General features: G+C 37.6%; 1 protein-coding gene across 1 annotated transcript; it reads left to right on the top strand.

The window, feature by feature from the left end:
• Window positions 1–1826: 1826 nt before the first annotated feature.
• On the top strand, window positions 1827–17221 carry LOC137183216 (AT-rich interactive domain-containing protein 3B-like). The gene is made up of 9 exons (XM_067590105.1): window positions 1827–2105; window positions 2776–3375; window positions 10516–10590; window positions 10678–10750; window positions 12192–12375; window positions 13091–13341; window positions 15197–15466; window positions 15557–15646; window positions 16695–17221. Exons 1-9 carry the CDS (start codon window positions 2079–2081, stop codon window positions 16832–16834), a joined length of 1710 nt encoding a protein of 569 aa, XP_067446206.1. The 5' UTR covers window positions 1827–2078; the 3' UTR covers window positions 16835–17221.
• The last annotated feature ends 1111 nt before the right edge of the window (window positions 17222–18332 follow it).

Genomic DNA, 18332 nt, shown 5'->3' on the forward strand with positions numbered 1-18332 from the left:
CAAAAAGTGAGATTTATATATAAAAAACTATACAAGTAAACCACTGGCTTACTAGGTAAAATATAAAAGGGACTGCTGATACCTGCCATTTGAAAAAGTCTAAAATTCTCCTTCTGCTCCTGCTTCAATGTCACTGTAACTGGGTTCAGTGCATCTGAGTGAACAGAGAAGTTATGACATTTGAGAGGAATGACTGAAGACAGACTTTTTGTCATGTAAAGAGAAAAGATAATGATTTATTGAGTGCCAGTGGAGTGGTTCATATTGCTGCGTTGGAGACCCAAACACCAAAGTTTATTTATATGCACAGGTTAAAATCACACAAATACACACAAACAACAAGAAAAAAATCAATGTGCAGGGAGAGGAAAAAGCCTACTAGGTTTATTGTGAAAAAACAAATGGGATTATGAAACCAAAATTAAAGCTTTTTTAAAATGTGCTCTAATGGGTTTTAAGGACAAAGACATTTGTAGTTCCGTATCTGATGGAAAATCGACCTCTGGAAGATGAAGATTAGATGATTGTTTGGTGTGAATATGAGAATTAGTTTTAAAATAAGACCTGAAATGGTCTGGAATACTCCCCTCCTTGAATTACAGTATATATTTAAGTACATATTTGGAAAATGTTAATATCATAGATTGTGAGAAACTGAGTTTCTTGAAATAATGAATTGAACATTCTGCAAAACATTGTGATACTATCATTACTTGCTCTGCTCCGGGTTGGTGAAGAATACTCTTGTATTTTTGTAAGTGTCCTTTTCATGCCCATGAATTCACCATTTCACTGCTAGAGTGTGAATAAATTATGTCAAGTCAAGTCATTTTAATCTATCGCCTAATATCACAAATTTTCCTCAAATCTTCGTCTGTACAGCATACAACATCCTCTATCTTTAAAAAAAAACGCCTCACCCAAAAAAAACTTGAACGGGGAAAAATGGAAGAAACCTCAGGAAGAGCAACAATGATTTCTTTTCTAATATAAGCAATGTTTTTACCTTAAGCTCTACGAAAAAAGAAGCCTTAATTACCTCAAATCTTATTCTTGTCTTCGATTTCTGCCGCTAACCTGTTGTTTGTCAGCATGTGTTAACAGCATCTGCCTCGGGCTTTTTATAGAGGCGGTGGGAGTCAGTGTGATCACTGATTACAAGACAGCAAGATGACCAGCATTGTCTCATAAGGTATTGGTCTGTTAATAGAGGCACATTAGATGTTCACAGAGGTGCCAGAAATGCAGTTAAAATTGTTTTTTTTTAGCCAACCAAAAGTCAAAAAAGCACAATTTCTCATGTTTGGGGCTCCAAGAAACCAATGAATATAGTTAATTCCACCATAAATATAAGAATTAAAGACGAAAAAAAGGATCAAATAAAACATATAACCTCTGACCCATTTTTTTGTCTGGGCACTTCTACACAGTCTCTGTTAAATGTAAGCCTATTTAATCCTACTCCAAAGAAACTTAAAGTACAATGACTAGTGAACCATGACTTTACAGCCAGAATGAATTTGCATCTAGTGTGAAATGCAACCAATGTAAAGGTGAGGAGAGTAGAAACTGCCCTGTGAGTGGAGAGGTCAGAGCCATTTGCAATGTGAACACAGCTCCTGACTAAACTGCTTTGTTGTATTTTTAGCAGGGATCGTGTAACCTCAATAACCACACAAATGTACAGTGTGTTTTAGCTTTAGGGTGGGATTTCCTTGTGAAGTGGCTGTGGGTTGCTCCACAGACATGTAGGCAAGGAAACCCACTTTTTACGAGCTTTACGCACGGGGCGGGCCTTTCATTCATCCAAGTTGGGGGTGTAGACCAAAGACAATCAAAGATGTTTGAGTTTCCATGCGCAGTGACCAGGGAGGCAAAGCGCAGAGCATTATTACCCCTCCTCCAGCTCCGACCGCTCCGGCCTCCACACTGCGGAGGGTTTCTAATCACATTTGATCAGAGGAATCGTTTCTATTAAAGAAAAAAAGAAAGAAAGAAAGAAAGAAAGAAACAGGTCATGCGATGCGATTTATTTCTGCCGGAGGACAGAAGGAAAAACTAGACACGACCTGTTGGCGATGATGGATTACTCCAAGGCACAAATGGTGAGTGTCGACGACTGTTTGCTCCCACGCAAATGACGATTAATGCAGACATTATCAGGAACATCTGCTGTTCTTTTAAGATGAAGTTTCCACTGTAGTTTTTGTTCAGGTTAAAGGTTTATCATAAATATCAATGTAGACTTTGTTTACATTTTTTTTCTGCACTGTGCAATAAAGTTGATTTATTTTTCCGTTTCTACAAACTGAAGAATCGATTGAAAAATAACCCAATCGTCAATTCTCCCATATTTAAGTTGATTTTAACAAAGTGGGAACACAGCAAATGTTATTGAACAACATTAGTACTCTGGTACTAATTTGTCCTCGAGTTAATTATTGCGTTTTCTGTTAATAAGTGGTTCAGGCCATTAAGCATTGTTTCACTTTAATCCACAATTAATTTTAGGCGGAGCCAGACTCCCTTTGAAAAAGTTTAATTAAATTCAATTGAACATGGACTGCATATAATTGACTGGACTGTGTATAATTTCATAGATACAGGATACAGAGTATTTAAACAGCAATTTGGTTACCTTTGCCTCCTTGAGTATACTTGTTGAATGCATTTGCCTGTGCACTGGGGGAGGGCAAATCAAATCTAAAACAGAGAGCCAAACAAACACATCTAAGTAATATATGAATTAAATTCTCCCCATGGTGATTTATATAGTCAGAGGAGAGCAGTTCTGCCGGGTTTCCCCAGTCCAGTCCTGCTGGGGTGAAGCTGGAGGCGATGATGGAGCAGCTGCAGAGACAACAAGGGGCCAAACTGGAGATGAACCTACAAGACAAACACCTTCTTCAAGCCAAGCTCCTGTTTGCTCAACACGCTGCTGCAGCGAGAGCTTCTGGCTCCAGACTAGACTCTGTGTTATTTGGCAAAGCAGATGGACAGACTTATCAAGCAGTTCAACAAGCTCTGAACAGCCATCCGAGCAGAACAGACGCAGAGGAAGAAGATGAAGACTCGGACGAGGAGGAACAGGACATGATGGAGCCTGAAGAGAACGATGAAGTGGAGGAAGAGGATGATGAGAACGGGCCTTATCAGCAGCAGCTGAAGAAGCCTGGACTCCAGCAGGTTCCAGGCTTCTCTTTCTCTCCGTATGCCGCAGCTCAGTCGGCCGCTGTTAAGCAACTGTCTGCGTCTCCACCTTCAGCGATAAAACAGGAGCCTGAGGAGAAGGAGCTGTTGTCTCCTGCTGGCCAACACGCCTTCACATCATCCAATGGGTTCACTGACTGGGGCTTCGATGAGCCGTTTAAACAAGTAAGTTATCTTTGATTTGAGGACCAAAATGTTGTTCTGTGTTTCTTTGATGTCTCTTAGAGTAAATTTTAGAATATTTTCTTCTTATAAAATCCATTGTAATGTCTCTGTCAGCATTTTAAAGGTTAAAACATCACTTCATCTGTACAGAGAGAAAATGAACATCTGTAATGCTCCTTTCTTAGTTGGTGTGTGTTTTATCTCAGTGATAATTGTTGACTTCTTCCTGCTGGGAGTCCTGCTGCCTTCTCTTTCCTCGCATGTGGAGGATGGCGTGTGTCCCTTTTTGGCAAGATGCCCGAACCCGATAGTGTTTAATTACTGGCCAGGCCAGAGATCTTTCCTTTAACCGTACTTCACCTCATGTCTCAATCTTTTGAAGAAAAGCATTCTCACCTCTGGCTAAGCTAATTGGTCTTGGCTGCGGCCCAATCCCAACTGTTAAAAGCAACCGGTTTAGGCCTGACAGATTGGAGTTAAAATCAGAGCAGCGGATTAATGAAATAGACTCAAGCATATATTTCTGGACAGGGCTGGCCTCAAGGGTTAACAACTACAAGCTATAGCTGAGTAGGGTGGAGGATTGCTCTCTCACTGTATCCTCCTCATGTAAAAAGATTGTATTGAATATGAAATCTTTATGAGCACATTGCAAGAAACAGAGGGTCCCCTCATGGATTTTTTTTCCCCTCTTTATGTAGGCCAATCTGATTGGTTCTTCTGTGTATGTTTCCCTTGCAAAGGCCCCACTTCAATACAATACATTATGATTAATGAGGCCTGTGGGCAGAGGGACAGCTGGACAGCTCAGTGCCTCACAGCATACCAGTGAGCAACTACCCATAAAGTTTACTGTAGTTTCAGTGGAGCAGAATGGCTTTTAGGCTTTGTTATCAGGAGTAGTTTTACACATCTCCTGGTAATATTTAACAGATATTTTACATTTACTGTCCTTACTTTGCCTCATTTTTGGTAAACAGTAAATGTGGAATCAGCTCAATGATCGTAAAAAAGTTTGGTTTTCAATGTCTTTTTAAAACCTCGATAGGCCCAGAACAGCTTGCTGTTGACGTAGCTGTAGTTCAGTGGATAGCTTTGCATAATTTAGCTGTCGCTTGGCAACACTAAGAGGCAGCTTAATTCAGCTGTGAGTAATCAATACATTAGCCTATATAACTGCAGAGGGAATGTGTTTCCTTTTTTCAGCCCAACATACAGTACCTAAAGACTGCATTAAAAACATCTCTTCTATTTTAATTAAAACACAGTAATGATTTGTGGGAGACTGTTGTTAAAATTAATTGTTTTTCCTTTGCTTAAAGCACCTTAAACCTTAACAGCCATAAGCACCTTAAACCTCAACAGTCACAGAACAGCTGTGACCTATATGTGTGAAAATTTGCAAACATCTTCACATGTTGTCCGATTAACTTTGGATGCTGTTTAATTTACTTACAACTATGAGGGATTGTTTTTGGTATTTCATTTAATCCTGTTTACCTCCAGACTGCAAAGCAACCATTAGTTTTCTTAATCATTGCAAACTAGGGAATATTATTTGAAATATCACTGAGTTTTGCTGGACATTTTGTCTAAGATGTAGAAGTACTTTTTGTCCATATATCTCGCTCTTTCTGTTAATGTTTGCATTTTGAGTTATTTAAGAACTTAAGCTGTCTTATGCAACATGTATGTAAATGTAAACTATCTAATAAGTTAGATCGTTAGGTATAGTTTGAAATGTGGTCTTTTGCTAGTTGATTGGTGGCTGGTTGTGTCCCTCTTGACTAGTTTTTAACTTTGTCTTTCATTCCTTGGTAAATCAGACATCTTTAAGGATGCTGTACAAGCTCTGCCATGCAGTGCAGCCATTGTTCTCTCCTTGTGTGCGGTCTCACTGTAAAGCCCTTAAATGTAGCATGGGCGGGGATAAAGAGCCCCCCCTGTTCACTCTCAGACCCAGCTCACAGCACAGCAAGGGGCCAGATAAATAATCTTGACTTATACGAGTGAATAAAGGCCCAATTATTTGATTTGGATTAAAAATTTGTTGCCCCCTGCAGTTACATTGAAATTTGGGGATAATATGTTTTCACTGTTTCTCTTCCCGGAGCAGCCACATCATTTTAATGAAGCTCATTATAAGAGGTAGTTTCTGTTTAGTATCAATAGTTGCGTAGAGCAATGGGACATTTTAAATGAAGTTTCGGTTTATTTCTTATATTCAATGGTTGAACAAATATACATTTAGAATTACTTTGAGCATAGTAATACACATTAACATGATACCTACATGCATTTAAATGTATAAAATGATCTAAAATGTAATAAAACTTGCCTTTTTAATGAAACAAAAGAAACCTTTTCCTGACCTACATACTGAATACTATCAGGATTCCCAGGGCTGGATGTGTGAAAGCTCTGTGAGCAATTAACTGAAAGCTCTTTGTTAATAGATCCACAGTAGGTCTCACTTGCTCATCAATAAGGGGGGAAGGGTTTTATTTCCATCTGATGGTGAAAAGACTGGGATGTTTATCTACCTTCACATCAATAGGCTGTCTGCTGGGGGGAGCAGAAGTCCTTTATTAGAAATTCTAAGCTGAGGCTATTACATGTGTCAACAGCTCTGCCACCACTGGGTTTAGTTTTATGTGTAAAGTGGGCACAATCATTCAGTTCAACCAGTTTAACAGCTAAAAACAGAAGAATAGAAAATAATCTCTTTTAGCGTTCACAGGCAGCCGTTAAAAAGATGATGCAGGGGTTGATTGTGTGTCAGCATTTGTGGGTTGTTTCTACTGTAAACATGAGGAGAGTTACTGTTGGACTGGAACCCAACAGTCCATTGGTTCCCATGTATTTTATAGCTTGAAGAGTGAAATGTTATCATTATAAGCCCCAGTAGTGAATAGATTTATGTGTGTAAAGTAATACAGGATACATTGAAATGCAAATATCTAGTAAAGTAGTTATGAGGGAAAACAAGGAAAAACAAAAAACAGTCTGTTATTTTGATTAACCTCAAGGATAATTGAAGTATTTGTTCCTGCCAAATACAAAAACTTGTTTTGTTGTATAAAATACACGATTGTTTTAATATAAAATAAAAATGTTCATATAAAAGAATAAACTGCATGACATGTGAGCAATGACCTACAGAAAGAAAACCATAAATAGATATCCAAGAAGAAAGTATTGTGATGTTTCAAAAGCTGTAACTCGACCAACAAAAGTCCTAAAATAAATGCATTTTGTATAAATATGTTAGGAATAATAGAGGGAAAACATCATCTACTTAATGAAATTGTAAAGACAGACCATTCTTACGGTGGTTCCTGCTTTCTACCAATCATCTTTCAATTTTATACTTGAATCATCACGTGACTCTCGGTGCGCGTTAGCGGGACAATAACCTCTCAGCAGGCTCTTCCACACAGTTGCACACATACTGCCCTCCCCTCACATTTTTAACCTTTAACTGTCATGTTATGGAGGAGGTGATGTAGAAATAACATGTCACATTAAACTACCTAATGAGCATTGGGCCTTTTATTAATCTCCCCTATAGTACTGTAAACGAACACTCCATTTAAAAAAAAAAAAAAGATTTATTAATATATTTCCATCACTGCAATACTGACAGTCAGATGCTTATACCAACCAACCAGCTGTTTACCACAGGACAGGTCTGATAGTGCTTTCAGTGCTGGGAAAAAAAGCAGCTTTAGACACAAGAGGCGAGGAGCTCAAAGTCCAGAGTCCTTGAGGTGAAGCTTTAAATAGGAACGATATCTCACTGAGATTCCGTCATCATCATCATTTTATTTATTTAAAACCTTGGAAAACACACTGAGGGGGAACCCTCATTTTCAATGGTGCTGAGGTACAGACACACATAAATGCAGACACGACCAAAATCAAATGGCAATAAAAGAAGAATACATGGCTATGTCATTTAAAAACAAGGTAACAATGCTAAAAAGTAAAAGTGTAGGAATTGACAATGAGACAAATTAATAAATAAAACAATAAGAATAAGAACAATTGAGAAAATTAAAAGCTGTGTCAGTTAAAATCAGTGAAATTAGCAATTAAATATGATGAATGTATGAATTTTTGGCACCTGCAGGCTGAGCCGTGTCTGTGAGCGGGTACGATGGTGACCAACATTCCAACAAAACAGGGCTGAGAGATACGGGGGGGGCAGAGATTTTCTAAAACAGCTTTATAAATAAAACAAATGCTGATCCCTCCTCACTGATAGAGCAGGCAGGTCAGTTTTTTATAGTAGGCAATGGTGTGTCCCATAACTATCTCCAGTGAATATCTTAAAGCGGAGTGATATAGGTTTTAGAGTGGAACTAACATCCATGTAGTCCAATACAGATAGGAAAACTGCCTCAACAATTCTTTTTCTCGTAAATAAAGGAAAGCAAAATTTTATTTTTAAAAAGAAAACCCAATTTTAATCACAGCTTTTGATAACAACATGTCAATATGGACTTCAAAAGTAAGTTTTTCATCAACTCAAATACCTAGATATTTAAAGTATTGCACTCTCTCTATTATGGTGTTTATTAACAGAACAAATTTAAAAACTACAGTAGTCAATATTTCTTGCATTTGAAAACAACATCCATTTTGTATTTGCACAGTTTAGGATCAGTTTTAAATTATATGAAAGTGTTTTTGAAGGAGGCTAAATGATAGCTGTAGATTTCGAGTGGCAGCATGAACAGAATCTGTACAGGAATAAAGGACCGTGTCATCTGTGTATAGATGGGAGTTACTATTGTACAATGAAGAGGTGATATTTTTATATAAATAGTGAATAAGCTAGCGTTGTCAAACCCAAAGGAGAAAGTCCCAAGCTTTCGTTAAATCAATAAAAAGGGCAGCACAGTGTTTTTTGTTATCTAATGCTGAGATTATATTGTTAATAACTAAAGAAGTAGCAGAAATAGTGCTATGCTTAAGCCTGACTGAAATGGATTTAGTATGGAATGTGTGGATAAAAATGATTTCAACTGTTCATTAACAAGTGACTCAAGTAGTTTTACAAGAGAAAATAGTTTTGAGATTGGACGATAATTATTTAATTCAGATTTTCTACCGGCTTTATGCAGAGGAAGAACATAGGAAGCTGTTGGAATGATGCCAGAGGTAATGCTAAGATTGAAAATGAGTTATTTATTTATATTTATATTTATATTTATTTATATAATATAATTATATAATTATCTGTGCTGAGGATTTCAAAGCAAATGGTTCCAGTTTGTCATCACCTGTTGATTTTCACACGTCAATATTGCATAAGGTGTCAGCTACCATCCAACTGGAGACAGGAGATAAGCTAAAGGATTGGTTTACTTTAGCCGTAGTATTAAGGAAGGACGACCTATATCCATCCAAACAACCACTGAGGCCAACACTAAGACTGTTAAATATCTGACAAGCTGCAGCAAAATGATTGTTAAAAGCAGCACAAATTTCATAGCTATCGGTTATCTGAGTTAGCCCCATAACAACATGGGCATGTAGAGGAATGCTAGAATTGTAAGAAATGGATTTAACATAATTTACTGGGGTTATAAGAGGAATTGCATAAGAGTGCAGATAAGAGTCAGTTTTGTCTTTTCTGACAGCAGCAGTGCACTTATTCCTCAAAGGCAAAGCAAGTGACAACGGTCTTTGGTGTGCCTAGCCAGAGCCCATGCTTTGTTTCTGGAATAAAATAATGTAGAAAACTCAGCAGTGAACCAAAGAGCGGAGCTACATTTTGTTCTTGTATTTTTAAAAGGTGCATGCTTATCTAAAACTGAGTTAAAAACATTGGTAAAATTGAGTAATTGACTGGAGTAAAGGTCATGTAGAAGAGCCAGGTCATTAAATTTAAAAGTTTCTTCTGACCACTATGTGTGAATTAGTTTTCCTCTGTTTCACATTTCTAATGTAAACAATCAGGCAACGGTTACTAATACCAAGGTCAAAAACACCACAAGCAGGATATTTCTTTGGTCTGTTTGTTAATATTAAGTCAATTAAGTTTAACTTGGAGGAATCCTTCAGGTTGGGGTGAGTGGGATGTGAAATAAACTGTAAAATTAAGATTGTTAAAAAGCACTTTATGGTTATTAGATGCTGAGGTAAGCCAGTCTAATTTGAGATCACCAACGAAAATCACCTCATGATCAATCAATGGTGGAATTAATTCACCCAATCTTTCTGGGCTTCTGAAGGGGCAGAAGGAGGTCTAATAGACCATTTACTATTAGTGAATTATTACGCCCCAGATCAATTTTCATGGAAATAGATTAAAAATATTTAGGAATTGAGACTGAAGTCAGCTCAAGCACAGAGATCTTTAGCTGCTCTGAAAATGTTAAAAGCACTAAAGGAAAGTTTATTTATCATTCTCTCTTTTTTTTAGTGAAGTCTCTGTTAAAATCATAGCATCTGGATGAGTTTGAGATAATAGGATACGTAAGTGATCATATTTGTTATGACTTAGTAAACTACGTATATTTAGATGTAAGAAACCAAACTACCTCTTGTCTTAAAAGACTATGGATCATTTAAATCATTTAAATTAGTGTCTGAATTGACGAATTAAGAAGCCCCAGAAGTAGTCGACTTCAGAGCTGTAAGAGCTGGCCTCAGGCGATTCTGAGGCTGAACATTAACAGTAATGAGGTTCCTGGGACAAGCACCATATTGTTGGACTGCAAATCTCATAGGGCATCTATAAGTAATTATCACAGGGTTGAAAATATCTGTTTTTGGTCCAAATGTGATAGAAAAGTTACAAGTGCTAGATGTGGAACTAAACAGATAGGGACTGGGGCGTAATGAACATCAGTCTCTGACAGACCAGTCAGTTCTGGTCATGACAGTTGCAGGATGGCATTCTCCCAGTATTTGTTTGATTTTTAATAATCTATCTATTGCTTAATCCTGTGTCTATATATCGTATGGCCAGTGCTTAAGGTCCATGCCACAGTGCAATATGTATCATTCATTCATTCATTTATGGCCTACAGTCAGAAATAAACTCCTAAACTTGGAGGTGTTATATTGGTTGAAGTAGATTTGGTACAAACTGCTCTCTGATCTTTCTCTGTTTGGGTGCATTTACAGAGAGGAAGTGCCATCTGGGCCGAGGACAACGATGGAGGAAAACTAAGAGGGGAACCATCCAGGGACTTTGCAAAGGTCAGTAGATTTGGTAGATGGAGAAAAAGCTTGAAATCATCACTTGTTCAACATGTTGCTGATGAAGGTTTTTCTTTTAACTTGTAGCTTTATGAACTGGATAATGACCCACAACGGAAGGAGTTTCTCGATCAACTGTTTGTCTTCATGCAGAAACGAGGTAAGACTTGCAGCTTTATTGGTTTTATACATCTTGTTTTGTTTTTGTGAGTAGCCAAGGGAGCTCTTATTAATGTTACGTACTCTGTCAGCCAGAAGTCACTGTGGATTTTATTGAGTAAAGCTTCTTTGATGTCAGTATAATTTTCAAAATGCTTAAAGGAGTAGCATTTTTAGGAGAAGGGCTCGTATTATAACTGCCATAAATGCTCAACTACGAGTGAATGCAACAATCCATTTGAGTACTAAAAATGTAACATTAATATCTTAAAGCATATCATTATAATTAGTTAGTTTGTAACTAAATTCTGAAATGAACAATTTAAAGACATGGTACAGAAAATGGAGTGGCCGAGTGGACTTAGATATTATAAAAAACATAAATACAGATGTCTATAGCGCGAAAGTTAAAGTGCTACAAAGTCAGATAATGCAACATAAACAGTGCTTTTTTTACTTATTGTTAGTTCAAAGCAAAGGATGCTACTTGTTTTATCAAATTTATAAAAAGCAAAACAGACAGGTTGTCAGTCCACGAGTGATCAATCCTGCATGTTCTACCAGTCATATCAAGTAAATGAAGCAGAAAATAAAACAAATCTGTCAAATGTATTTAGGTGTTTGGGCAATATATTACACCTCATGATAATTTCTAGGTTTTTATGGCATTTAAAGGTGCTAAAAAAGCCTCACACAAGTTTTTTAATTTGAAAAACAGCAGGTTTTCCAACAATAACCACATTTAGTAATGAAATGCAACTGAAATACCTTAGGATTGTATTAGTGGAATAAATTCACACTGCCTTCTCCTTCTGTCAGTACCCTTTAGTTGTCCAGCACTATTAGATATTGTATGATATAATATATATGAATGATATGAATATAAATTCATGTCTGCACTGATTTCGTGTAACTATTCCTCCACAATGAAATGAAGGTAGATGTAGTTGGACACCGTCAACCAAGTGCACAGAGGTCACGGCCCTGTTGAGTGTTCACCTTAAACGCATAGTAATCTTATTTCTACAACTGCTTTTTAGCCTCCTTCATTAATTGGCTTTACTCTAAATCAGGATTGGAAGGGATAGCTGTTGACCCTGTGATTGGCAGCCACTGCTGGCCTTAAAATCAGCCCTCCCCCTGCACTAAAACAATGCACTAACAGAGCTGCTGCTGTGGAATTATCCCCACCCCCATCCATCCGAAATAAGCCCCATTAGATAAATCTGTCCACACAGATTATACATGCTAAGCCATCGTATTTTAACATTAACCTCAGGCCCTCAGGTGTGCAGATCAGAAAATGTCCTCCACTTCCTCCTTGCCCCTGTCCTTTTTTAATCATGCTTTTGCAAGGCTACTCTCATTTGTGCCAACTCTTCAAGAGTGCAAATCAAAGAAAATCAATACATTTCATTGTCTTGATCCTCTCATTTATTCAGGAACCCCTGTGAACCGCATCCCCATCATGGCGAAGCAGGTGCTGGACCTGTACAGGCTTTATAAGCTAGTGACAGAGAAGGGAGGCCTGGTGGAGGTTATTAACAAGAAGATCTGGAGGGAGATTACAAGAGGTCTCAACCTCCCCACATCCATCACCAGCGCAGCCTTCACCCTCCGCACCCAGTACGTGTCTTTCAGATCGTAACAGAAAAACCCAAAACGGTTCTAGCGTTGAAAGATCTCTTCAGGCACAATCAGAGGAATAAAATGAGTAATGAGAAGCTGATAATGTAATAACTGTCTTTATAGCTTCCAACTGTAAAACAAAAATCTATCTAAACAGGTGTAAAATGTAAGATCCTGATAAATACATACATGATTATAACAACAATTCTAATAACAATGACTAAATATCTCAAGTTTTTTTACACCGTTTGTTACATGTGTTGCACCCTTTATGAAGTAAAGAATGCAGGTTGATGAAACAATCTTATTATAGTATCAGCATGGTATCTCATTAATTGATTTCATCATTTTTTGACATAATTTTTGAAATAATTTATGTAAAAACTAAATCCTCCAGTTTTGCTACTTTCTTCAAAATTAGTTTATTATTGTTTTCAGGCTGTGTGTCACGTGATACACAGTTTACATGTGATAGTAATTTTTTAAAAAGTCGGTTCAGTAACAGACTAAATCACTGAGTGGTATTTTTGTGATAATCAAATTCACATGCTTGATAAAGTAAAGCACAAACAATTTTTCAACCCTATGAAATGTCAAATTTTTCTTTCAAGGTAAAAGATTCTTCGAAATTATTGAGCGATGCTCTTTTTCTTTATTTTGGAATGGTGTTCATTTGCACCCGAAAATTGACTATTTGAAACTTTCCTTGTAGATATATGAAGTACTTGTACGCATTTGAGTGTGAGAAGAAGGGGCTGAGTTCTCCAGGTGAGCTGCAGGCTGCCATCGACAGTAACCGCAGAGAGGGTCGACGTCCCAGCTACACCAACAGCCTGTATCGCTACTCTCCCTCCCCAAGCTCTGCTCCACATGCGCTCCTCTCTTCACCCACGATGCAAACCACCCCGACCGGACACAACGGCCTGAATCAATCTGGTAGCCCAAATTTAAAGAGAAACACAGGTATGACAATTTGTTCTGTGTCAAATTTCTAATGAAACTTGTAGCCCTTGATATTAGACCTTTTGTGATGAGTTGAATCAGATTTTTTTTAAGTAATGGAACTAATTCACAGTTGTTTTATGCCTTGTTAAAGGGATCTTATTAGATTATTACCGCATTTTTTTTGTTTACTTTTTCTCATCGTATTGAGTCGTACTACCCAGCCTAGACTCTCTGTGGCTGCTTGTGATGAACCAGGTGGATGTAGGATACTAATGACCTCCAGTGGTTTCATTTCCTCCCACACATCTAGCAGCCTAATAACGAAATGGCACAAAGTACTTACAGCACTGCTGACAATTTTCTGTTTCAGTGTTATTTATTGAAGGATACATAGACATGATTACTCCTCAGAACGTGGCACCATTTTATTAAAAGGAAATAGAAATTTCCTTTGTTTTTTCCTGTGCTGTGTTTAAAATTATTCTTTTTTTGATATTATTTTTATTGACCCCAAGATTCTTCCCATTTATGTTGACCTTTTAAATTATTAAATTGTAGTTTCTCCATGTGGATAACCAAAACAAGTCCATGCAACCGGTTTCTGAAACACGGTGGAGTTGGTGTCTTCCAGTCTTTGAGTTCTTTTTGCCAGTACCATGCCCATCAATAAAGCTGTTCTAATGTATGAAGGGAGAATTAAAGCATCCAAAGAGAGACAAGTCCCTGTCAGGAGAGAGTCCAGTGGTAAACCCCAGAGTGTTAGTGAACAGTCCCAAAATAAATGAAACAATGCTCCATCATTTGATTTACTTTTATCACAGATTGGAGACACAGAAGGGTAAAATTGATGTAACATGACCTTAGAGTAATGAAAACGGTGAATCACTTTGAACTGAATTAACCTGTTTCTGTTGAACCTGTTTGTTGAACAACTATGAATACGGGAAAGTGCAATCCTCCATATTTTATCAGGCAACACAGCATTGATTTCCCTTTCCCAAGCCTTCTTAATACAGTTGACAGATACAGAATCCTTAGAGAAGAAATTCACAAATTTAGTCATAAGCTTCTTACTCTGGTGAAAGAGAGAGCAATTCCCAAAGAGTATGTCTCGCACAAGTAGACTCAAAATGTGGATGTTTTCCCTCACAAAATGTGTAAGCCGCATATAATGAAAAAAAATTAGTGAGGTAGATTGTACTTTAAGTTTTATTGAGCAAAAGACACACATTTGTTGTCTAAACAGAAGTCCTTTATGCCCTTTTACACACTGTGTAGCAATTGTGTTGTCCAGCAATGCTGGAGTAAGGGTGTGGTTGTGAGCAAATGGTGTATATATATCGAAACACTAGAGACTTTGTAGATATGTTTAATTTGAGTAAGAAATTTAAGTGAGTTTCTCAAAACAAAACTGACTTATTTAATAGAAGATGCAGGATTTGTAAAAAGTAAAGAGGATAATGAGGCATGTGGTTTGTTAAGGACATAAACTCTAATTTTAGCCACAAGGGGGCAGGATTGAGTGATTCATGGTCTGGAGAACCCCATTTACCAGTATGCCAGTTCCCTAATCTTTAAATACTGGAACACCCAGATCAAAATTGAGCAAGGAAATGGGCCTATAATTAGCAGAATCCATGGGCTCTTTTCCATTTTTCAATAACAGACATACATTTGCCTCATAAAGAGAAGATGTTTTTCGTGTAATTGAATCATTTATCATCCTGAGTAAGAAAGGTGTTTAAAATCTCATGAAATGCTTGGTAGAACTCAGCTCCAAACCCATCTGGTCCAGGACATTTACCTATGGGAAATGAGTTAATTGCTTCTACTAACTCAGCAAAATTATTCTAACTTTAATTTGCTTGGTCAGATGAGACCTCCACCCCTGTGATACCCAGCCGGCTGCCCATGGCCCTGGCTCTGGGGCAGCAGCAGCAGTTGACACAAGCTGCCACGTTGGAGCATCTCCGAGAAAGGCTGGAGCGGGGAGCAGGAGGTGCAGCAGCTGACGGTCCAGAGAAGAAAATGATGCGGCTCGCAGAGGAGCAGCAGCGCCTCATGCAGCAGGCCCTCCAACAAAACCTCCTGGCCATGGCCTCTCACTTCAACCCCTTGAACCTCAAACTCAACAATGGACATGGTGAGTTGCCTCATCATTACTGAACATTATAAGATGCTGATTAACTATAATAAAGTCCATTAATGTGAGTTTTTCTTTGTTCTCCCACAGAAAGCAAACAGGATTTGTCTCTGAGTATCTCCACTAATGGAGCAGCCAGTATCAGTGTGTCTGTGGAAGTCAATGGTACCCTTTACTCAGGTAAGTCATTAAATTTGAAAGAAAAACTTTTTTGTTGTTGTTCTTTGTAAGTTTAGTAGGTGACAAGCTTTTTTTGGTTGTAGTTTATGAACAGTAACATCAGCCAATGTGTAAGAAAAAAATGATTCTGTTTCTTCAAAAATTCTAAAAGGAGAAATGAAGCAGTAAGGCAATGTATTGTCTTACATTCATTTTTGAATTTATAAAGTATTTTTAAATGATGTACAGTACCAGTGAAAAATTTAGACACACCTTCCCATTCACTTGGATGAGAAACTGTGTCCGAGCTTTTGACTGGTACTATATGTATGTTTTATGTGTTATCTTTTATTCAGTTTCATTGTGTATATAGTGAAAACAATGAACATGCTTACATGTGAGACTTCACTGTTCATGTACTTAAGACGTACAACTAAAATTATTTGCCATTTCTTTGCTGACTTTTGAACCTGATTTTTTGCTTTTCTTATGTATTTGTTTTTCTGTTGGGTAGATCGTAGCACTAAAGGAACATCTTTATACTGATCACTATATGGAGAGAATGACAATTCAACCTTGAACTTGTCCTTGGCATTTGAAGGCTGGCAATTTTCTATATTTCCCTTAATGTCGACAAATCTCACGTGCAGAGCCAAACCAACAATGAACTCATCCTACTTACAAGTAACGTGTGTATCCAAAGTCTGATATATTGTAATCCTCTGTGCCATAGACCTCAGTTGGTCAAAAACTATAAACATGTCAGTGAGCCACGTCACTGCACTGGATGGCATGTTCCTTTGTCCCTGAAGAAAATAGTTACAATAGTTTGTTTAGAAGCAGCTCCAAAGACGAATGACAGTGATCATGTTTTCAGTCTCAGGAGAGAAGTTCTTTGTACGGCAGACACCACCGCGCATGCATGGAAACATGGTTCCCTTGACAGTGCTTTGCTAGTTTATTGTGCTTCATATTACAACCTCTTGACTAATAATAACTGTACATTTCTCAAAGAACTTAAGTACGATTTTTAAAAAAAAAAATCTTCTCTTTGATCCCTGCACTGTAGGAACGCTGTTTGCCCAGAAGTCAGCTGCTCCAGTGGTGTCGCAGGCCGTAACTATGGCGGGAACAAGTGGCTTTAGTGCCCTCTCCTCCTCTCACAGTCCTGCCTCTTCATCCTCCACCTCCTCGAAGGGACCAAATTAAGGCTCACAGTTTTTTGTTTTTTGTTTTTTTTGATCTGTCCATAGCAAAATAATTGAGTGATATGCATGCAGTATCTCTCTTGTCAGACAAGAACTGTATAAACTCTAACTATATTGATGTCTACATTTGACCTCCTGTTTGTTCACTCAAGCAGCGCCATCTCTTGAAAAACTGCAACAGATTGAGAAGTTTTCTACCATTGATATTCCATCACTTTGACTGTGTAATCTGCTTTAAACGAGTCTTGTCAAGACAACAAAGTGTGACCTCAAAGGCTTCCAAATGTAAATCCAGTTAACCTTAGTGCCTGTTAAAAGCTTTTTTGAATTGTAGTGACAGTCATTCTAAAAGGCTTTATAAGGTTTATTCAGAAGTGTCTTTAGAGCAGGAAAGTACAAGATGAGAACCAATGCTCAGCCTCTCTGAGTGTCAACTTCATTTATAGCTAGTTTATCATACAGTTCTTTCGCCATAGTCATCAATGTAACAGTTTGGTTGCCAAAGTGCAGCCAATGAAGACCAAAAAAGCCTTAGCTCAATGTCATAGCTCCTGTATTTAACTATTTTGCTGAAGCCATATTGTTTCCCTCTCGGTAAATATTTGGTTTAACTTGACTGGTGACAGGTTGCTGTGAGTGAAAGTGGATCAGAGCAACTTTCAGGGATTATGTGCACCGTCAGTTACCACAAAAACATCAAAACAGTGTAGGAAAAAATGTTTGGAGGTTGTTGGGTTTTTTTTTTTAGATTTTCTATTGTGTTTTATTTTATTTTTTATTTTTATTTAATGATTTGGCTCTGCCTCAAAATTATGACACATTTATGTCACATCAGTTGTAACCTGAAGGCAAAATATCACATGATAGGTTTCTGCTGGGAGCTATTCTGTATGTAGAATGGAAGTGATACAACATTTACCTCGTTAGACTTTCCATGTTGGTAAGTTTCTCAGGAATCTCCTTTGGGACTCATCAATGTTATACCCTTTCTCATACAGTATTGCTGTGTTTTGCTTCTACAAACACAGTGAATGTATCATTACTGACCTCAGGCTTTTGACAGTTGAATGCTGAAACAGTGCTACCTCACTCTTCTAGAGAAATATGCAATTGTTAATGCAGAAAATGCTTATTTAGCCATCTGCTGACATATACTGTATGTGGACAATCAAGTAGACATATCACTGCAAACAAATGTCACTGAACTTGACAACTACAAAAACCAAGGTTGATGTGAGTTTGGGTCTTTGATTAACATATTTCTTGGACATGTGGCCATGAGGAATAAAACAATCTTTTGTGCTGTATAAAGGCTGAATTCTTTTCCACACAAAGTCGGTGTTTTACTTGGAAACTCCAGCACTTTTGAATTAATGGAGATAAGTGAAGGATCATAATATTGTTCAAAATCATAGTATTGAAGCATTACGATGGTGTTAGTTGTGTTTTTATAGTTGTTTCAGCTTGAACAAATATGTGATTTAATGAAAAAACTATTA

Source organism: Thunnus thynnus, chromosome 5, assembly GCF_963924715.1.
Source record: "Thunnus thynnus chromosome 5, fThuThy2.1, whole genome shotgun sequence".
In the NCBI taxonomy this organism is placed as follows: Eukaryota; Metazoa; Chordata; class Actinopteri; order Scombriformes; family Scombridae; genus Thunnus; species Thunnus thynnus.